The sequence below is a fragment of the Kwoniella bestiolae genome, chromosome 5 (genome assembly GCF_000512585.2).
Source record: "Kwoniella bestiolae CBS 10118 chromosome 5, complete sequence".
In the NCBI taxonomy this organism is placed as follows: domain Eukaryota; kingdom Fungi; phylum Basidiomycota; class Tremellomycetes; order Tremellales; family Cryptococcaceae; genus Kwoniella; species Kwoniella bestiolae.
In genome coordinates, this window is record NC_089245.1 from 457,810 (window position 1) to 478,666 (window position 20,857).

General features: G+C 48.2%; 10 protein-coding genes across 10 annotated transcripts; 9 read left to right on the top strand and 1 right to left on the bottom strand.

Annotated features, from left to right (window-relative positions):
• Positions 1–147: 147 nt before the first annotated feature.
• On the top strand, positions 148–3,267 carry I302_106562 (uncharacterized protein; the record flags this gene model as incomplete). Its single annotated transcript, XM_019192788.1, has 1 exon — positions 148–3,267. The coding sequence occupies one exon, from the start codon at positions 148–150 to the stop codon at positions 3,265–3,267; it is 3,120 nt and encodes a 1,039-aa protein (XP_019045785.1).
• A 448-nt stretch (positions 3,268–3,715) lies between these two features.
• I302_106563 (uncharacterized protein) lies at positions 3,716–4,694 on the top strand (the record flags this gene model as incomplete). The annotated part of the gene is made up of 6 exons (XM_019192787.1): positions 3,716–3,727; positions 3,792–3,879; positions 3,961–3,976; positions 4,057–4,150; positions 4,232–4,302; positions 4,475–4,694. The coding sequence occupies 6 exons, from the start codon at positions 3,716–3,718 to the stop codon at positions 4,692–4,694; spliced, it is 501 nt and encodes a 166-aa protein (XP_019045784.1).
• Positions 4,695–5,521: 827 nt separating this feature from the next.
• Positions 5,522–7,098, top strand: I302_106564 (uncharacterized protein; the record flags this gene model as incomplete). The annotated part of the gene is made up of 7 exons (XM_019192786.1): positions 5,522–5,579; positions 5,647–5,677; positions 5,809–6,037; positions 6,299–6,420; positions 6,522–6,775; positions 6,840–6,902; positions 6,971–7,098. The coding sequence occupies 7 exons, from the start codon at positions 5,522–5,524 to the stop codon at positions 7,096–7,098; spliced, it is 885 nt and encodes a 294-aa protein (XP_019045783.1).
• Positions 7,099–8,848: 1,750 nt separating this feature from the next.
• Positions 8,849–9,441, top strand: I302_106565 (uncharacterized protein; the record flags this gene model as incomplete). The annotated part of the gene is made up of 2 exons (XM_019192785.1): positions 8,849–9,161; positions 9,329–9,441. The coding sequence occupies 2 exons, from the start codon at positions 8,849–8,851 to the stop codon at positions 9,439–9,441; spliced, it is 426 nt and encodes a 141-aa protein (XP_019045782.1).
• Positions 9,442–10,304: 863 nt separating this feature from the next.
• Positions 10,305–11,206, top strand: I302_106566 (uncharacterized protein; the record flags this gene model as incomplete). The annotated part of the gene is made up of 2 exons (XM_019192784.1): positions 10,305–10,329; positions 10,392–11,206. 2 exons carry the CDS (start codon positions 10,305–10,307, stop codon positions 11,204–11,206), a joined length of 840 nt encoding a protein of 279 aa, XP_019045781.1.
• Positions 11,207–12,479: 1,273 nt separating this feature from the next.
• I302_106567 (uncharacterized protein) lies at positions 12,480–13,289 on the bottom strand (the record flags this gene model as incomplete). Its single annotated transcript, XM_019192783.1, has 1 exon — positions 12,480–13,289. The coding sequence occupies one exon, from the start codon at positions 13,287–13,289 to the stop codon at positions 12,480–12,482; it is 810 nt and encodes a 269-aa protein (XP_019045780.1).
• An 864-nt stretch (positions 13,290–14,153) lies between these two features.
• On the top strand, positions 14,154–16,053 carry I302_106568 (uncharacterized protein; the record flags this gene model as incomplete). Its single annotated transcript, XM_065870299.1, has 4 exons — positions 14,154–14,315; positions 14,991–15,066; positions 15,189–15,832; positions 15,892–16,053. 4 exons carry the CDS (start codon positions 14,154–14,156, stop codon positions 16,051–16,053), a joined length of 1,044 nt encoding a protein of 347 aa, XP_065726371.1.
• A 738-nt stretch (positions 16,054–16,791) lies between these two features.
• On the top strand, positions 16,792–17,793 carry I302_106569 (uncharacterized protein; the record flags this gene model as incomplete). The annotated part of the gene is made up of 4 exons (XM_019192781.1): positions 16,792–16,894; positions 16,974–17,117; positions 17,179–17,247; positions 17,384–17,793. The coding sequence occupies 4 exons, from the start codon at positions 16,792–16,794 to the stop codon at positions 17,791–17,793; spliced, it is 726 nt and encodes a 241-aa protein (XP_019045778.1).
• Positions 17,794–17,879: 86 nt separating this feature from the next.
• Positions 17,880–18,521, top strand: I302_106570 (uncharacterized protein; the record flags this gene model as incomplete). Its single annotated transcript, XM_019192780.1, has 1 exon — positions 17,880–18,521. One exon carries the CDS (start codon positions 17,880–17,882, stop codon positions 18,519–18,521), a length of 642 nt encoding a protein of 213 aa, XP_019045777.1.
• Positions 18,522–20,005: 1,484 nt separating this feature from the next.
• On the top strand, positions 20,006–20,500 carry I302_106571 (uncharacterized protein; the record flags this gene model as incomplete). Its single annotated transcript, XM_019192779.1, has 1 exon — positions 20,006–20,500. The coding sequence occupies one exon, from the start codon at positions 20,006–20,008 to the stop codon at positions 20,498–20,500; it is 495 nt and encodes a 164-aa protein (XP_019045776.1).
• Between the last annotated feature and the right edge of the window lie 357 nt (positions 20,501–20,857).

Sequence of the window (20,857 nt, forward strand, 5' to 3'; positions counted from 1 at the left end):
TCTTCTAAACCCAACAGTCGCTCGATCCACAGGAAGATCTGCTCATGCTGCAATCAAGGTATGTTACATTCCCTCCACTTTCATTGGCTAATTCCCTACCAGTGTTGATTTGATCATCCTTTCAGTATATCATAAAACCCCCTCACCATGCTATCCTCAACACGCCAAGCATGCGTGAGGCGTCTCACCTCCTCACTGCCCCTCTCTTTCCCGCCCGCTCTCCCCGCAGAATCATCCCGACAAGCTATCCTTCGCGCCGCTGCGTCCATCGCCATACCAATACGGCAGGTCTCATCGGATACTAGGAGAAACACCAAGGAAGGCGTTTCGTCAATCAGAAAGTCGAGGGGAATCTCATCAGGCGTAGCTTCAAATGCTGCGCTGGCCTTTGCAGAGGAAAGTAGATCATCGCGGTTCGATCGGAGGGATAATTGGGAGAGCGAGAACGAGGAGATACGTTCAGACGAATTTACGCTCAAACCCTCCTCTGAACCACCTGTGCCCGAATGGTTGGACTCGTGGTTATACACCTACGATCTATCCACACTCCCTCCCTCGCCTCTTCCGCCCCTGGAGACGTTCCGAGGGTTGATCGTCTCTCAACCCCTCTTGGCTCTTTTGACCCTCTCGACATTACCTCAATCCGATCTACGGCTGATCAAGCACCACGAACTCAGGTCATTGATGCATGGGTGTAATCGTGTGTTGCGCGATCGTCCGGTATTGCTGAATAGGTTGAATCACGAAGAAATCCTTAGGTCGTTGAGATTACTACGAGCGATTTTGTTCTCCTTACCCGGGGGTGACAAGTCCGACCCTCACCAGGGGAATTATTTCAAGGGGAAGATCGTCAGGCATTTCTTGGCACTATGTTCAAGGCTCAACCAACTTAGATTGTATAAATCGGCATTCCAAGATAGACTTCGGGAACACATCTCAAGACCGCAAGATGGAGTGATGCATCTCGACGGGATAATAGAGGATCTATCGATGATGTACCAATGGAAAACGATTGTCGAGCTGTTCAACCCCGACACTTTCCCTCATAACCTCTACACACCCGACATCTTGGCATACTACATGCAAGCTCACTTCGGTATATACCAATCCACGAAGATACCGCGCATATTCCAGCTCTATCATCATCTCAACCTACAACCCACAGCGGAGACGTACAATCATCTGATCCAATCGTATCTCGAGATAGGAGATCTACCCACGGCCAGGGAGATAGTTAGAGAAGCGAATGAAAAAAGTGTATCTGACTATGCGACTCAGCAATTAGCGATTCTCAGAGGGTACAGAGCATTGGGGTACGATGTGGACATTGAGAATAGGGTGTTGGACGATATCGACAAGCTGGGGATACCGCTCTCCGCGAGGTTATTGAATGCCTTGATTAGGTTGAGGATGCAGAGTGGAGATTTGGCTTCGGCAAAGTACTTAGCAAGGAAGTTTGATCTGGGTGATTGGACGGGGGTGCAAGATGTGCAGACGGTTCATCAGAAGGTGAAACCGAACATGGCCACTGCTACACTGGTCTTTGAATTGTATAGTCAGACGGGCGATATAGAAGACCTGCGATCGTTATGGAGGGATATGAAAGCTGGACAAGTAGGGATTACCGATCAAACGATAACTACCCTTCTTAGAGCTTTGAACGGGTTGAGCCTCTTAGACGAAGCTGTGTCGATATTCGAACCTTCCTTGGCGGACAACGAATGGGCCTTACCGGAGGGGGTTAAACCAGATACCAAATCTTTCAATTACCTCATTGGAGCATTGGGTAGACGGAGAGGATTGAAAGGTATACAATCTGGTTTGGAACTGTTACACGAGTATGGGGTCAAGCCTGATGATCTGACGATGAAGATTGTGGTGGATTTCGTTAGGCAAAGTGTATATCATACTCCGACTGGGTTGGCCAATCTGGTAGACAGAATCATGAACTCGTCGACTCTGAAACCTACCCAAACGTTGCTAGACTCGATAATCCAAAATGCCATTAGATCCATCGCCAGGACCAAGAAGACCTCACGGACCGAAAACGACCTTCTACACCCTTCTACCTCGTCCGACACTTTTTCGCCTACCGCTGGTTTAAGTCCCTCCCCGAGGTTCCGAAAATCATTAGAAGGGATATTGAACAGCCTGAAATTGGTAGACTCTCAATCCGGCTCGAGAAGTTTAGTCAATCGACTTCGATATGATTCGATGACCTCTGCTCGGATATCCAACCTCCCCTCTGCAAGGATCGTATGGAACTCGTTGATTCAGAGAGGGTACAAGCCCGACCAAAGGCATTTCGTAGCTCTCATGCAAGGTTATTCCGACGCTGGTTTGATGTATCAGGCTCAAGACCTTTTGGGATTGGCCGATCAGGTCGGATGTAGAATCACGAGATCCATGTTGTTCACTCTGTTAGTTGGGTGGGGGAAGATACAGCGACCACTAGAATCAAGGAGGATATACGAGAGGATCCGATCGATGTTGGCGGCGGAACATCTACCTAGCAGTGGAGTACGAAGAGAGAAGAACAAGAAGGTCGAGCTGGAAATTATCACTGCGATGATACAGGCTTATAATCACTCTGGACAATACTCTGAGGCTGCGCTGCTCTGTTATACCGATTTGAGAGAGTTGGACATCGAGCTGGATAGGAAGGCTATAGTTGTTTCCTCTCAGGCTTTGAGGGGTCAGGGGGATATTATGGGTTGTTTGAGGGTGTTGGAGAAGTATGGTCCGGGACTGGATAGGGTTAGTAGGAAGATTGTAAAGGGGATCAGGAACTGGCAGAGGAAGGTGTTGGGTTTGCCTGTGAATACGCCGGTTACCACGCAATCGGGATCGGAATTGGAGATTGTGGATCTGATCGATCAGCAGCAATCGCAACCCACGTACAAGGAGTTGGAGAAGGCGAGAGTAGATCAAGAGATCCTTGATCTCGCTGAAAAGATGCTCAGGGAGGATGACATTGCGAGACCCATCGAGATTAGGCGAATGGAACGATTGAATAATACGACGAGAAGGGCGTTGAAGCGGGCGCTGTTAGGGGAGGAAGCGGTAAAGGAAAGGAACACACAGTGGATTAGGGAGAGAAGGGTGTATGAGCAGGATGAACGCAAGGGTAGGGTTAGGAGGAGGGTTGTAAGGTCGCAGAGGAGAGTCGGGGTTGAGAATAGAGTCAGGATTGGGGAGGTTGGGGAGAGGGCTTGGAGAGAACGGAGGAATAGGAGGAGGTTCAGGGTGAGGCAGGGGGTGGAGTAGTTTGGTATATTTGCATTGTATTGTTCACAGTCGCATACATTATCAGCATCATGCATCATCATATCTATCATATGTTGATGGAGAACCCAATAGCCTTGCTGGTGGATGTTTCTGCTGGAGGGTCTGCACGACGACTATGCTGTTCCCTCATTGAATGGGAGGAAAGGAATGTTACGTAAGAAGGGATGAATAAACCGATGACGTCGCTGAATTAGGAAAATACGAAAACAAACAGGGAATTGGAGTGAAGGAGTGGGTCGATTAGTCGATTAGTCGCTTTTCGGTCTCAGACATACTGGTACAGACACTCATCATCGCATTGGATATCATCGATACTGTCAATCTACATATATATAACCAACATAATCGACACCTGATAACCGCACATTCACAACAGTCTACCAGACCACAACTGAGCAACAACCATCACCCCATATACAGACACACAATGGCTGATACTGTATGTTCTTCCCATCCCCTTGCCACCTAACTGCCCCGAATCTGACTTGGACTTGAACCTACAGTCAATCCACATCAGACGAGGACACCCCATCTTCTTTGGGCTGTTGTTGTTCTTTGCCCTTATCGAGGGATGTATTACCGCCTGGCTGGGTGAGTTGGTGTTATAGCTATTGTAGTTTGCTTGATGAGAGTCTAGGTTTGATAGCTGATATATGTGGTTTGGTAACACAGTGTCCCGATACAATGAGTGAGTCACCGGCATTCCCTCCTGCTCCTCGCATCCTTTTTCCGTTTTTACGTAGCTGACGGATAGTTTGATTTGCCCAGCCACGACACCTACCCCTCCAACTCTATTCGAGATCGACTCAAGTTCCTGGTGTTCGTCTCGTGGTGGACCGTCTTCTTCTCGGCTGCTTACATTGTGCGTGGACATATCTCTCTTTGTTTCCAGCTGTTGCGCGAGTTATCTTTCGTTTCAGCTGACTCGGGACAAATGCAATAGGCCGCATTCTACGCTGCGTTCTTGTCGTTCGTAGCTTCCATTGCTAGTCACTTGGCATGGCTCGCTCTTACGTGAGTAGAGTCTTCTTTTTTTCAACATCCCATCTTCACTAGTATCACATGGAGTATTGTGAGCATTCGCTGCGATCTTCCTTGATCGTATGCTGAGGATCCACTACGCTATCTCTCAATGAAACACATTATGCCCCGCTAGACCCCGCTAACATATCCCTCCCCTCCCCAGATGGATTTTCTGGCTCTCATCCACCGCAGCATTCACCGCCGCCCTAGGAGGAGGTCAGCGATGCGGTTCCTCATCCCTCACTTACTGCTCGCAGAACGTCGCTGCCGAGGCGTTCGGATGGATCGAGACTATCTTGATCAGCGTAGGGTTTGGTGCGATCTTGTTTATTGGTATCGGAGCGATCAGGAGGGGCGATAGGTTGAGTGGGGAGTTGGCGTAGGCAAATTTAGGGGGTGAATTGGCTAGCGGGCAGGGTCCAGACGGCGCAGAGTAAGGCAGATGGCGTGCGGGAGAAGCCAAAGTGCAAGGATGGAAGAAATCGAAAGAGAAAGATCAAAAGGCATTTATAATACTAGCTCGTAATGTAGCTTAACCCCCAAGCCTGTAGATACGATGAGAAATATGAATAACTATAATTACAGCATGATCTGACGAGCTACACCGATGAGCTATCTATGCACTCAAACTGTTATATCCATTGAAAGCATTCAAAAATGATGAATGCGACTGCCGCCTGTGTGCACGGCCGTTTACCGCATAATCATAACGTCCAGGTACATTCTTCCTGAATTATTCCAGCATTCCGTCTCGTCACCCTTCACTCGTCACCCTCCACATACGAACCTATTTTGAGCATCATGCTTACGTAGTTGACAATGAAGCATGACCTGAGTGAGAAACTGACATATATACGGAAGACGATAGACCCGTCTATAGTTCTTCTTCCCTTCACTCTGCATATAATCATATAATCTTCTGTATATAGAGACCATTCGGGGAATCGCAGCTACGTCACTCCCATCAACCATCTGCTCACATCCTTTGGACAGATCTGTGATCAATACCACCAGTACTGCCGAAATTACCGGCGGCCATCTAGCCCTGCGCTCTACTGTCGGACAAAGGAGTCCATAGACAGACGGATAGATATATAATCAAGCACAAAGGAGAATCAGGGGACTCGTTATCAAAGATAAGCAAGGCCATCTGTGTATAGTTGCTGTAACATAGACACATTCATATTTAGATTCCTATAATACCGAAACAATGGGAGCGTTCGACGGGGCTTTTGATAATCTCAGAGGTGATCAGAAATCCTCGGGGTGTGAGTGGTGTTGATCTTCTTTTATGGGTGTAGGTGCGTAGCGCTGATCGTGCGATTACATTTGAAGTTTGGGGGGAACATACCAGTACGATAGATTGGTGAGTAGGCCTGCACATGTCATGACTCATGACGAGATGGCTTCATCCCTCGTCATATCACAAACATAAACATCCCCATCACGTCACCCAATCTACTCAGCTGATAATTTTGGTTTGGCTTGATGGTGTAGGTGCGAATCCAACTACGTCCACACCCCCTACATCGCAGAAACCATCAACACACTTACCAACCTTCCCTCCATCCTTCTGGGATTATACGGGTACTTCTCGGTATTGCGGAATGGACTGCCGAGGAGGTTCGCATATTGTTATCTCGGACTAAGTCTGATAGGGATAGGTAGTTTTGGGTTTCATATGAGTTTGAGGTGGGAGTGGCAGTTGATGGATGAGCTGCCTATGGTGAGTTGGTTTGTCTGAGGTATGGGGATGAGAAGATGGGAGAAGGAGATGGGGGGAGGGGAGACAATGAAGGGGGGAAGGAGCGAAGGTGGACAGGGGCGGAGTGGACAGAGACAGGAGACAAATTGTGGTGGGGCAAACATCGGGTGGACATAGATTGGATCATCGGACGTGACAACCGTTGGATGGATCCGTCCGAGAAACTTTGACATAGTCTCCAGCCTTCCTTGTATGGTCTGCTGACTCGCTGTCCATCCGCAGATCTACGTGGTATCTTACGCAGCTTTCTTGATACTGGAGACATCACCGGGATTGGACTTCAAATACGGCGTGCTGGGTCCACTGGTCATGCTGGCTTGGGATGCGTTCGTCACTATCTCTTAGTGAGTTGACCAATCACTCCTCTCAAACCCTATAATCAGACAGCACCGCCTATCTCATTGAGTACCTGTGAAGTCGCTATACTAAGTCCCCATTCCCGTAGCATATACCTCCCCAACCCTGTATACCACCAAATAGCATTCGCAATCATTCTCATCTCCACAACCGCTCGGACAGCCTACCTCGCATTCATGCTTCCCCTCAATCACCCATCGAAAGTGAAAATTGGCAAGACCATGGCCTGGGGCGTGGTCACGTTTGCTGTCGGATTTGGGATTTGGAATATAGATAATATCTTCTGTAAGCAGTTGAGGGTAATTAGAGATGCTATCGGTCCATTGGGTGTGTTGGTGGAAGGTGAGTCCATAAATCCCGAGCTTAAGAAATCCTCGTCAAGAAAGCTGATGTTCGTCCTCGCCAGGTCACGCCTACTGGCACCTCATGACTGGATATGGATCTTTCCTTATCTTTACTGCATCAGTGTGTGAGTATACATCCCCTTACTTGCACCTCTACCCTCCAGCTAACTGACATTATCTTATCTTGCCGTAGTACTCCACCTCTGCATCAAGGTCTCACCGGACGCATACACCTTCGATGAGAATGCGTTGTTCCCTGTGGTGTATCCAGCCACACCGGCTGAGAGGAAGAAGGTCAAGCAGAATGGACATGCTCACTAGGATTTCTATATACCCCTTTCATATCTTGGTACACTCGATGGAGTCTGAGTATAGCATACGGGACATCTTATTAACGACGAAATGACGGGATGACATCAATGAGGACCTGTACGTTCTCTTTGCATACCATCTCTTAGCAAAGCAATATATCTATATGCATATACATACACGCATGAGCATCCACATATGCAAGACCACTATTTTCCATGTATAGCGACTAGAACGACGTGCCGAGGAAGGCATCTTCGGCATGGAGGGTCCTTTGGCGGAGGGTGGCGCGAAGCGCCACCTTCGCTCCTCTATGTATGGCCTCTCCTTCTTCGATGCATAAGCAGTCATCGCATGTGTCTTCTTCGATACTATACATCCAGAATGCCCATATGAGTGTTGTATATGCACAGAAGTATCATCCGGGCGAGTTAGGACGAGAAAAAAACGTCGACGTGCGCGATGTATGAACGATTCCTTCCAGTTCGTCTCCCCATCCTTGCACCTCCTCCAACGCGTCTATAGACACTACACGACGCAGGAGGGGACCGGGCATGGCGAAGCCATGCTCGGGACAACTCCGGTAAGCGTCTGTAGTGGATATAGACGCAGGGGGAGGTGGTGGAAGGTGGGGACCGGTGGGAAAAGCAAAAAAAGATATGGAAAGAATGGATAAAGAAAAAATATTTGGTTCCGAAGAACCACCTCTCCGCTCAGAGTTTGTCATCCTTATGCAGGGGCAATGCTAATCTTCTCTGTATCGTTCCAATGTTATCTTATGCCACGGGGTTGCCCCCGGGCGAAAGCAGTAGAAGAAGAGGGAAGGAGGCTAGAACATTTTTGGCGGAATGAATTAAGTTCAAGTTCCCGCTTATGTGGCTCGGGCGAGAGCAGTCGAGGGCGCTTCGCGCCCTCCCCTCTGCCCCCTGAGCACACGAGACGCGCAGAATAATTCTAGCAAGTGGAGGTCAAGGGAGAGAGGGGGTGGGAGCCGTTGTTAGGTTGATTGATGGATCTACTTTGTTGTGTTTGTTTGTGTGTCTCTTAAAGGACTTTTCGGCTGATCCACCATATTTAGTATGCACTATTCATTGCGCCCATCATGATCTGCATGATCGACTTGCATATGTCACAGAAACTAGGTTGTAAGCAAATGGGGAAGAAGAAGTACGAGTAGAGCAGAATTAAGGTTGGAGGTGTGCGAATTGCTGTGAGCCAAGTCTTACCAAGTTCTTCAACCTGCTTCTTGCGGCACCGTTCGGTGCATATGCCTGAGCTTCTGAGCTTCGCTCAGGCAGCTCACTATCTACTCTGTATGAGCCTCAAGATAGACAAAATAGCGACATGTGCATACATGACGATGTGTCGCGAGAGGAATGGAGGAGTCTCACTGCCCGCCCCTCACCCGTTCGGCTGCCCTTCTGCCCAACATCCCACAAGTCCCTCCCTATCTTTCGTCTGTCACAGGCCTCATCATGCTTGTTGACATAAGATCATCTCAGCATCCCTGGTACAACGGACATTCCTAGACTCATTCATTGATGCGGGCCACAGAAGGCTGGGAGATATACGGCTGAGTGCCATGCCCTGTGAAGTGTCCGGTATGTCCTCACCCATCATTTCCTGCTGTCATCTCAGATTAATGTACCTTCTCACATACCGTACGCCCTCTCAAGACGACTATCAGCTATGCATACACATAACAACTTCAGCAAAACGCAGGCATCTCGCCACACCATACCTCTAAGCCCAATCCCACCATATGGCCTGCTCGTCCTCCTCGGCACCTCGCAATCTGACGCCCCAGGGCAAACCCCGGGCACAAGATAACATTGGCCCGATACAGCGAAGATTAGCATTGCACCTGCATAAGGATGAACAAACTCTGAGCGAGAGTGAGGTGTTGCGCCGCTCCGCGATGGCTCTTCGAGCCATCGCTCCGCGTAACTCGTTCGCTGTCTTGGGTGATGACTTGACCTGTAACAGAAGAACAATTGCAAAGGCTCTGATTTTCTCGTATGGTCCTGGAATAGGAAGCTGTATCATGGCGGACGTGGTGATTCGGTGGAGTCCAGGTGAGTAACGATTTCTTTTGAGGGTTTTGATGCGTCGGTTCGTACGTTTGATGCACTACGGTTCTCATCCTCAAGTGTGTTAAATGAGGCAATATGGCTACTTGCGAAGCCGGGCAACCTCTGGAACTAGAGACCATGACCGGAGATGCTGAATCCTCTGCCACTAGATGTGTTCACCCTCTCGCCCTCTTCCTTCCTCCACTCCTCCCCTCATCCCCTCATCCCCTCCTACGCTCGCCTTGACCCAGCATCCACTACATCCGCCCATGTTCGCCCTTGATTCGCCTGTACATTTAGTTAGCCCATCTCTGATCCCGACTCTCACATACAGCATCCTCCGCTCCGACTTTTCGGCTCTTCCATCCCGCACCCATCTCGTGTCCATCTCCCACATTTCTGTTTGATATGGCTCATGCGGATGAGACGATGTTTCACGCTGAACAAAATTATATTCACTCGCGGTTGCAAGTAAACACATGAACGACCTCTACGATCCAAATCTCCAGTATCAATTACTCAGTCGGGTTATGACATGCTTTTCGCCATTGCCTTTGTGCAGCTCTCCATGCCTGGTGGCGAGTCTCATTTCATCGCTGGAACAACTCTTGCTTGGCAAAATTATCACGCAGAGCCAAAAGCTGTGTCTATCTGGGCTTCGAGTCTATCCATGACGTGGACTATGATCTTTGATGACTGTCCTTTCATCTCTCAACTGCCAGATCTCTCAGAAGGAGTTCGCCTAAACTTGCGATCGTAAAGAGCGTTTTGACACAGCATGACGCATTCAAACTTCGGGATCGTGGCTTCGACCTTATGAAACAGATTCCACTAGCTACAATAAAGGAGATCTTCTCATTCTCCTTGCCTTGGACTCTGCTGAATGCTGTGTAGCAAGACGCTTCCTTTGAGGTATGGGCTTCTCACTCCACCGAAGAGAAGCCGAAGTCTATGTCTACTTCTTGGGCTGGATCGCGAATCTGACAAAGGCACATCTCGAATACCAAGGAGAGCAGTGGGCGGTCGGCCAGATCGTCCAGACTCCCGGACATATATATGTCAAGGAATGTGATGAAATGCAATCTTGTCGTACTCATCAGGATTGAACACTTCAACAATTTGCCACTCAGCTTACACCCATCTGACATGTCCAGTCCGAGCACAGTCGCGCGTGAGTCCAAGGGATAGTACATGCTGCTCTGAATTTTTGCTCATGATACGCATACATTACAGCAAAAACACACGACTTACCTAGTCGTAGAATTGATCTGCGAAAGCAATCCAACATCGTTCATGAAGATGTTGAAGAAATTTTCCGAGTGGGGCCAGGAGAAGGTGTCAGTGGCGAATCGAGAGACCCGCCTGGTAGACGTCTCAATACATCTGCCCTGAAGGCCGCCTGTCGAGAGGCTGATAGCAGCCCTTATTTCCGAAGAGTAGCTGGAGACCTCATGATGGAGTCTGAAATTTCCGAGACAAAGCAGAGAATGTCCGCACTGACATGGGGCTCGTTGACTCAAGCATGGAAGGCGCTTACAGAAGAGGAGCAAAATCAACCTCAAAATGTCGAACACTATGACAAGCAGTTGAGGACTCAAGGCTTAAAGTTTGCGAATATCCATATTGGCATGCGCGACATGTCAGCTATGACTACCACAGGGAGACCTGACGGCGCTGTCACGCTGACTGACGCAGGAAGAAAAGCGCATTTGTTCGAATCTATGCGAAGAGTGCGACACAGCACATACGACACAGTACCCAAGGGCTTCAATGTTCCTCAGTTGTCGCTAGCCCGATGTATTCCAGAAGACATGAGGCCTGATCTACAAAGATTCTCTACTGACATGAGTAACAAACAGCATTTCCTGATTTTCTCGGGGAGAACTGGTTTCGATGAAGACACACGTGCGGCAGAACTGTATCATAAGTGGGCTCAACAGACCTCCCAAGATCCTGTCAGAGAGGAGACGACGACCTTTGAGGTTGATGATCCTGCGAGCAGCGACGAGGATCTATGCTCTGGCCTCAAGAAATGCTTCAAATGTTAGGGGCGAATAGCCTACTCCGGAAATCAAAGGCAGGGCATGCATCAGAGCCTGTCCTCTTCCCAGTGTGCATGTAATTATCATATCGCATTGACCAGACTTCTTGAGGAGGATCGTTTCAGAATTGTTCGGCCTTCGAGCAAGAATATCTCGAAATTTTGCTGTCCTTTCGTGCCCCGTAGATGGGGCCCGTTCGAGCGAGCCCACCTTTTTATGTTAGGGAGATTGTCTGTTCTTCACCTTCATGAACTCCTAGTGAGCATCGGCATGACATAACGAGGGTGTTCCTCTTCCTTCGTGAAAGACCATTTTTGAAGAATCTCATGACCACCACTCTATTCTGAGAAATCCTAACTTTTCCAAATCACTCGATACGTAATTGCACATTCTGTCTTGATGATTACACGGAGTCGATTGTAACCAGGCAGGTATACTCTTTTGCATGACATAACTCCCGTGGCGCTCTGTGTCTTGACAAAGCCTATGACTGCTTCACTGCGAACATTCTTTTGCGAAGAAACCGATTTCTGACTTGCCTTTGTGCAGATCGTCCAGATCATGTCATCGTCACGACTGAGATCATATCTTGGTGTATAAAGCGAATAGCTTGAGCGCGAGGATAGTGAGCGGAGTGTACACATGTGTAGGTCACCTTAATACGGTGTCAGATCACTCAGAAAAAACTCAGATATTGACTTGAAATGTTGTGTACAATTAGGAAGAACACTGAAGTGTCAAAGTGACCGAAACATCAAGACCGGTTGCAATATCCACAAGGATGGCTGAATACGGATTGAAGCTTATGGGAGGGCGGACCTACCAGCTTTCTCCAAAGATGCCTTGAGGCTGAGGTATACAGCATTGGGACTTTGGGTCATTGATATACATGTTGATCGTTTCTACACAGTCATATGAAATGTCTACACAATTTTGTTGATCTTCTTTATACAGGTATTGAACATACACCGATCACTAAACACTTTCTGACTATCGACGAATAGGGTACAACAAATCAGTGGTATGCAAATGTACTTATAAAAAGTCCGTGAAATCGAACTTGTTTGGGGTGAAAGCAAAATCGTTGGATCATATCGGCGAATCTGCTCAACATCATCATGTGAACGTTGACTGTTCACAGTGGCAACTCGTATTCTAGCTTGATTCGCTTGATCTGGCGTTCTGCGGCCTTCTTTGTGCTCTTTATCTCGCCAGGGCGGTCTCTTCTTTTAGAGCTGGCGCCTGAGTAGATAGTAGGTGTTAGCAACCCGAGCTACATTTAACAACACGTAATCTTACCCTGAGGTTGTTTCGTATTCCAAATCTCCTTGTCCGTCATCTTTTCCCCCTGCTTATGGCTCGAGTCACCGTATTCCTCTTCATCCTCCATCTGCAGTTGTTCTTTCGCCCTATCCAGAACGCCAAACTCCAAGTTTCTCAAACGGTCGAACCAAATCTTTCTGTCCGCTTGGGAACCCTTGAAGGTCCATGGTGCATTCGGTTTCCCATACCAGCTAAAAACCTCGAACTTTACCGTATTTCGACTCAGCACTTTCTCTTCGTTCAATCTGAGAATGGCTCGGCACATCGGATCTGCTTCCAGATTAAATTCTTCATCTTTAGCGTCAAGCTCTCCGATACACTTGGCGAACTCGGCTAAGATCACTCGGATTTGGGATTGAGCCAGTCTCTCAGGATCTTTGGTATCTTCGAAAGTTTCTTTGAAGCAGTTGAGCTTTTCGTCGAGATACTTCTCTGCTACCTTTTTTGCCGAGTCTAAGCTAATCAATTCTTTCCACGAATCTCCCAGTTCAACTCTCCTTCTTCCGGAAACCTGTCCACTGTCGCTTGGTGTAGGATCTGGGCAAGGAAAGTCGAGAAGAAAGCCATTATAGTATCTTCTACGCTTGGAAAGGGTATCACTTCGGGTTACATCCTCCACCTCGTCTTCCTCATCCGTGTCCCCATATACTTTCACTACATCTTGAGCACTTTCCTTTTCCGCATTATTGGAGTTATCGCTCTTCTTTCGTGAATCTTCCTTCCTCAACTTTGATCTACTAGACGGACCAGCTCCATTTGCGTCCATCTTCATTGATGATGACAGAAGGGGTGATGTAGATCTGTGAGATTAGATGGATGCGGTCCGTAGGCAACGTCGTAGGGTCCGGTTCATAAATAGGAAGACAGTCTGTGGAGTCGGAGAAGGAAGCTGAATAAGGAAAGGTCGAGGATGGAAGAGGAAAGGGCAAGGAAGAGATCAAACTTCCAGCTGTGTATCATTCAGCGTCAGGACAAAGTAGGTCAACGCAAGGAAGACAGACATACAGTGGCAATGTTGTTGGACGTTGACCAGTAAAAGAGGTTGTGTCGACTTGAGAAAACAGAGAATGAAGTAAACGTAGAAAATGAAAGGGTAACATTCTTCGTTTTATCAGTATAGATGCGAGGAAGGTCAAAACAGCTCATCCTGATCTCCATCCGCAAACGCACAGACCTCTCAATGCAAATTAGTAGATCTAGATACAGTATTAGTACGCACAGACGCACAGACCTTTGGTCCCATTTGTAACCAACAATAAATAGTGCTAAATGGTTCATCTTAATACCCTTCTCCCTTTCTTCTCATGGCATCTCATCAAGTCCATTTCTCAGAAAGGATGTCTGTTGCCAGGTCAAGCACCGTCAGAGATTTCACAGGTATTGCAATGATCGCCTTTCCTTGAACTTACCCTCGCCATCCAAAGCGACTGTGACCATGGTCCTTGTACCCCCTTTCGCCGGTCAACATCATAAGCCTAAGCAAGACAAGCCCAGCTAGGGATATTCAGTAGGAAGGTGGAAGGAGCAAGAGTAGTTCGTGAGTTATAATATTCCTTGTAAGGCGAGATTGTTCACTCTTGGAACTGACTTCGTCGTTCAACCCTTTGCGATCCTCGGATGAGCTGACACGATGTTGATGGCAGACTCTGATTCGTCACCCCAGATCAACAACTCAGCCTGTACCACTGCACAGCAGTTCAGAGCCTCCTTCAAGATCTTGTTCACCTTCGTCGGTGCTCCAAACCAACACCTACGCTTCCCTGAAGGTTCTCCGGCACCGAAAAGATTTGAGGTGATTTTATCAAAGTCCGAACCATGTTCAACTACGGTTTCCGGAATGGGTGGACTTCCTTACGACCTGCCCTCACAATACACCAAGGCCTCATAGTTTGTGATCAGCTAGGAAGGGTTAGATTGGATTGGCCAGATCTCACTTGGCAAGCGGGCGACTCTGCAGCCACCACATATGGTTGGCGTATGAGACCTGTGAACCATAACATTGGTTAGACGGATTACGACAGGTTTTTCGCGTGCCAGAGAATCGTCCCGAGCTGCTGGAGAAACTGGACGTGTGGGCCGAGTGTCTCTCCAAGTCTGCTGCTCTGGACACGCCCATGACCACGGGTCAAGTCTCAACCGATGGGCGAGGATACTATAATAATCTCTGACCTTCAGGCCTAAGGAAGAAGTAGTATGTAACCTTTTCGGGGTTGAATACGGATCGAATAAACATGTAAGTCCATCGTCAAACAACAAGGCAGATACTGAATATCCTTTAATCTCATTGGCAAACCATACGAGATTGGTTTTGGCCCATCATCTATCAACCCTTACTCGAAAGGGCGTTCTTGATTCGTAAAATTACAATCTCGAGCAACGACCCAAGACATTGGTTTGTGTGTCTCCTGTACGTGTTTATTCTAGCTCACATGCAGAGAGATCCATACTGATCATTGTGTACATATAGTGCTGCCCCATACCACCCAGACCTCTAGATCCCGAATCACAAGTCTTTATATTAAGGGTATCTATGCTGCATCGAGGTATGTGGGAAGTGAGTGAGTTGTGGCAAGGCAGGAACAGAGGTTGATTCAATGAGTCTCTCGCTGCTCTTTGATTCATTGGATCCACCTGAAACTGCACGCCCAAACTCGCTACTCCTTAGGGCACGAGACCGAACTCCCTGGCGTTAACAAGATTTTCGAAGGACGAGACAAGTCGCTTGACGAAGCCGAAAAAATATTGATTTCGACTTCAGAACTGAGCGGTCTTTCGATTGAGAGGACGCGTCAGACCACGAGTACGCCACGTCCGACAATAGTGGACCCGGTCGAAGGCTTGAACTTGACCTTCCTTGTCAAGGCTTCCACCAATCAAGACTTCCACAAGATCATGGAAAGGGTGTCTCGCCAAGCCACGGTAGACATTCTATACGTGATGGGACAAGACGAAGCCGATGATCATCAGCCACAGCAAGATGCATCCGGTGGATCAGCGGTCCCAATCGAGGCCGTCCGATCGCCAGCCACGACTGAAGACCAGGCCTGTTGGCTCCAATCTGTCAAGGTACAAGTGGAACTCATCCTCACCAAACGATCGAGCGATTTCGCAAATATCTCCCAAGCCCTCCTCCATGTGATGCATCAGCCGTTCAACAATGGAAGAACAGCCTCGGTAAATAAGAAATGTTTCTCTTCCTACGCGTTTGAGGATGTACAGAACGAGTTGGCAGAGCAGGGTTACGTTAAATATGAGCTGTTTGGGAAATTCGGTGCAGATCTACACAAGGACAACTTGTGGTCATTCGGCGTGAGTGTCTGTGTCTATATTCATGTATCTGCGCGATGCTGATCACATCCACGACACAGAGACTATGTGCTTTGAACTCCGGGCTCTTGCCCCCCCATCAATTCAGGCAATTGGAAAACGAAACCGACGTGGCTATGATCTTAGCTCTCACCACGCTGGCAAGTCGTACTCGAGAAGAGGGCAGGAAGAAGGCAAACCTCAAGGGGTACAGCGGATGGTAAGACAGAGGAGCCGGAGGGGGAGGAAGGGGATGAAAACAGTTCTGGGAGAAAAGAGGTGGGCATGTGTAATGGGTAAAGCGACGTACTCTGAAAAAGACAAGAGTCTGAGATACGATGTAACGAACGATGCAACAAATATGCGAGAGTCTAAGATATACATTTTTTCGGGAGCTTCTACAAGTCTTGTTCTTCGATGCCACTATTCATATCTTGCGAATCGAGTCTTCAAGCCGAGTTCTCCGACTAGTCGTGTTGAGAATCTTGTACTCGCTTCAGAGGGTTCTTCATTCCGTATCTTGCATCCCGAGACATGTCTTGCAGACCTCCTTTCATCGAGGGTTGTAGTCCTGTATTCGCAGACCATTACAGTAATCTCTCTCCTCCTCAGGCTTCCATTTTGTCAGTTGGAAAAGTACCAATGCTGCCACTTTACACCTATTTAACGTAAGTGTTACAGAAGGTCTCCTTTCAAATGGGTCACATCTTTTCGAGACGGGCAGTGACATCCTTTCGGACGTTGCACAGGATACAAGGACGATGACGTACTTTGAGCCCAGACTCTTGGGCAGTTCCAAAGACTGCTCATCCATTGCATTCGCATGAAGAGACCTGGCAGTCGTACCGTATAAAAACACTCCACATGGTACTTTCAAGTGGCGACCCCACCCTATCCTCTTGATATCATTGCAACACTGAAGAATTCATTGCACAATCTGACCTTTCCGATTCTCTTACACCATGGAGCAAATGCATTCTCACCTTTGGTCCACACGGGGTAGGAAGTCGGGAAGACGATCTCGACAAAGTTCATCACAACAATCCACGGTGTTATCACCTCTCAGTGAATTAGATGGCACGTATATTTCTATTTTCAAGCGCAAGATGAGTAACGTAGAGCTGATGTGCGTTCTCTTCTGCAGAGACTTCTGAGAATCCAGCAGATCTGAATGAGGCGCGGGATAGCTGTATGAGCGGTGATCATGCGACCCATGATGGCATACATGTAGTCTCCACAAGGTCAGATACAGATACCATTGTGTCACCATACCTCAGTGACTGGATTGGTACGTATATTCTATTTTCAAGCGCAAGGCGAGTAGAGCTGATGTGCTTTCTCCTCTACAGTGATTTCTCAAGATCCAGTAGATCCCCAAGGGGCGTGGGACTTCTGTATGAGCAGTGTTCATCCGACCGGTGAATGCATAGTCTTCACAAAAGCCAGATGCAGGTACCATGGTGTTACCATACCTCAGTGACTTGGATGGTACGTACAGTATATTCCTACTTTCAGGCGCAGAACAGATGAAGCTGATGGTCTTTTCCTCCGCAGTGATCTCTCAGAATCCAGCAGATCTGGATGTAGCCCTGGATATCCGTATGAGCAGTCGTAATGCGACCCCGGAACGCATACTCGAAGTCTTCACTAAGCGAGGTACAGGTACATCTGCCGAAGATGGTGATCATATATACGGACTGTTGGACACGGACTCGATAATCGCCAAATATCATAACGATTCCATGACTGTCGAAGCCAGAAAGGCCAGTATCGCTGCGATGTTCAAAGCCGCCATGACCAATTCCAATTATACAAAAGAACGGATTGATGATGCAAGACTTGCATCATCCAGGTGGCATGACCCTGAGTACCGAGGCAAAAAATACGATGCGGCACTGAATTTTGACCTGGATGAAGAAGACGACGAGGCTGCCTTGAAAGTGTTGAAGTGGCATTACGATTGATTCAGCTATTTACCTTAACATACGATGCTTTTCGTGAAGAGATGCTTGCAATTAGGCTAGCAAGAACAATATCTGAAGATCTCTATATGGGAACGAAACGAGATGATGTGGTGAAAGATCTACCACCCGAAGCCACCGAGATACTTCCGGAGAGAGCTCGAGAATACGCGAACGAGGCATGGCGAAACCGTGTTATGACATATGATTCAACGATGACGGATCATCGACTGGCCGCAGGTGTTCTGGCGGTAGATTACCTCACGGGAATATCGACGAACAAACATTGGGACACACTTCGTCACACGCAGCCAGAACCCACAATGTCTCACTTTATGGAGATAACCACTCGACTTTCCAAACTAGCTCTGACGGACTACTATCGCGACAGAGCAAACACTATCCTGGAATTGTGTGGTAGTCCTTGGAGGGTGAGGCCAAACCCCGAACCTTCAGTCAGTGGCGTCGCGACAGCACAAGGAGGGGGGCGCAGTGCTCTCGAGCAAGGTGACTCTGAGGAAGGTGACTCTACAGAAGGTGACTCTACAGAAGGTGACTTTACGGAAGGTGACTCTACGGAAGATGACTTCACAGAAGGTGACTTTACAGGTGACTTTACGGAAGACGACTCGATAAAAGGTGGCCCTCCAACGTCTGATGGTCATAGACTAGAACAATTCTGGCAACAGGCCAAGAGATTTGTGACCCTCTCCACGAGCAGAACTTCTTAAGCAGAGTCTAACTCGTTGAGATCCTCTTCTCACGACGGGGGCTTCATTCGGTATGTAACACCTTGTCTTAGACATCCCTTTTTTAGAAGATTGGGAAATGCCACACTATGCAGGTGTTTGATCGAGATGTCGTATTGAACGGTCTTTACCCCTCATTCGTTTCCACCTCGTCTGCAAGCCGCCTCCCCCACCTTCTAGAGTCCCATCCCTCATTTCATGGATGAAGTATACCACTCTTTCCAACCAGCGCGGTTCCCCTTACATATCCCCAGATACACCCCAGTGTTCTCGTCCTCTCGGTATTTTACACGTGCTCGTTTTTTCCTACGTTCTCAGATCTACGACCCAGGGCAAAAATAACTCACTTATCGCCCTTTCTTAGATTCACTTTCGGTTGACCTCATATGCAGTAGAAATCAGCCTACCAGGGTAGGCGCCTGCTTCATTGGTCAAAGGTTTGAAAGACTTCTTGACGGCAGTCTGTTTGGGGATAGCTGAGGTGCAAGAGGCTAGGATCTCACCTCAAAATGACTTTCCTCGAGGTTTCTACATTGGCCCGTGGTGGCGCACGTCACATGACTATTGTATATTGCTGTTCAATCCAGTATACTAATTACTCCTAAGGTGGCAATCTCGTTATCTCGCCCCTTTTCCTGGGTATCCATCAAGCGAATACGTGAGCTACCATATCCTTTCATCACTCAAGAAGGCCTATGAGGTTTCGGATCAGCAAGAAGTTTCTCAGAATCACCGATCTAGTTGAAAATCCAGACAACACTCTTGAGCGACAGGCAATAGGTTTTATGGCTGGGTACCCATGTCCTCCATTGAGTAATCCTCACTTGAGACGCTAGCGGGTGCCCAGAAGCCAGATCCCTTCCTTTGCACTCAGGACCCCTGACTCCTCAAAAAGAGAAGGTCAAGACGCCTCCATCCCCCGGCTGGAATGATGCGTCATGACGTATTCAAATTTCGCGACCTCAGGTAGCGAGCCCGCAAAGGCCGCCTAGCTCAGCAGGCTCTCACATATATAGCCTACAAGCAGATCGTTCATTGACCTCTCAAATCACTCCCAACGATAGTTCTCGCAATTCTCGCCACATCCGTACCATCAGCCGCAAAACATGTCTCTCCCTGATCCCAACGCAGGTAAGTCTACGAACGTCCAAAGTCGCCACTCGCCGCTGATTGTACAGTATCTTTGACAGCAATCCCCTCTGACTTGTCGGTTCGACGGGACACACTCCGAAAGGAGACCGAGGTAGATTATGAAAAGGTCAGAAGCACATTCAGCTTCCCTTCGAGCCAGACTTTGACCAGAAAGCAGGAACTATCGCCATATCTGCCACTAGACAAAGATGCGGCTGTAAAAGCGTGCCAAAAGTCTGACTCGAGCTATGGCTTTCGAAGCACGATGGGTTAGCTTGATGCTCGAGTCGTTGATTGAGAAAGATCAATCGATGTCTACAATTGCGTGAAGCACAATGACCCAAGAATGGAAACGCATATCAGATGAGCAGAAGTCAAACCTAGGGATAATCAAGAGGTTCTCCAAATATCTAGATACAGAAAGACTCCGATACCCAGACTTATCAGACGGCATGAAGAATATATCCGCAATGCTTACTCACGATCCCAAGGGCGATCTGGTCTTAAGTGAATTGGGGAAAAAAGCTCATACCCTCAAACGCTTGAGTACCGTGTTCCACGATACCTACGATGGGGTCCCTGCAGACTTCGAAGGTTTCCCGCAACTTCATCTTGCACCAGCGATTCCAGCCGACCTCCAGGACAAGATGGAGGAATTCGCAAACAACACATTATACACGCACAGGTCTGATTCCCGTTCAAAGCTCGCGAGGCAGCAGGAATGGGAGCTGGCTGCTCAAATGTGTCTCGATTGGGCCAACGAGACTTCGGGTCCCAGCAACTCGAGCTGGAATTCTCTGTTTGCAAAGTGCTGTGGGGAGCGAAAATGACTAGTCCCGCCCAGAAACGCTGCATAGATGAAGCTGCCGCAGATCGGTACTGTAGTAGCGGCACCCTCTCTGAGTAGCCGTCACTGTCGGTATATCGGAATCAATGGGCTTATACAGGCTGTGAAACGTGACTGCATATCACTCTTGTTCATATCAAGTAGCAAATGAAAATTAGACCTTTTGAAGCTCTCCCATGTTCATACAAACAGATGCATTATGTGTGCGATTCATGAACACCCCCCTGCCGTTTTCAGGGTGTAACTTATCGCATTCTACTGCATATTGTATTGCGCAACAGCTGGCTAGCTGGGTTTTGTCGAGATGGCGAGGAGGGCGGAGTCGAGAGACGAATGCAGG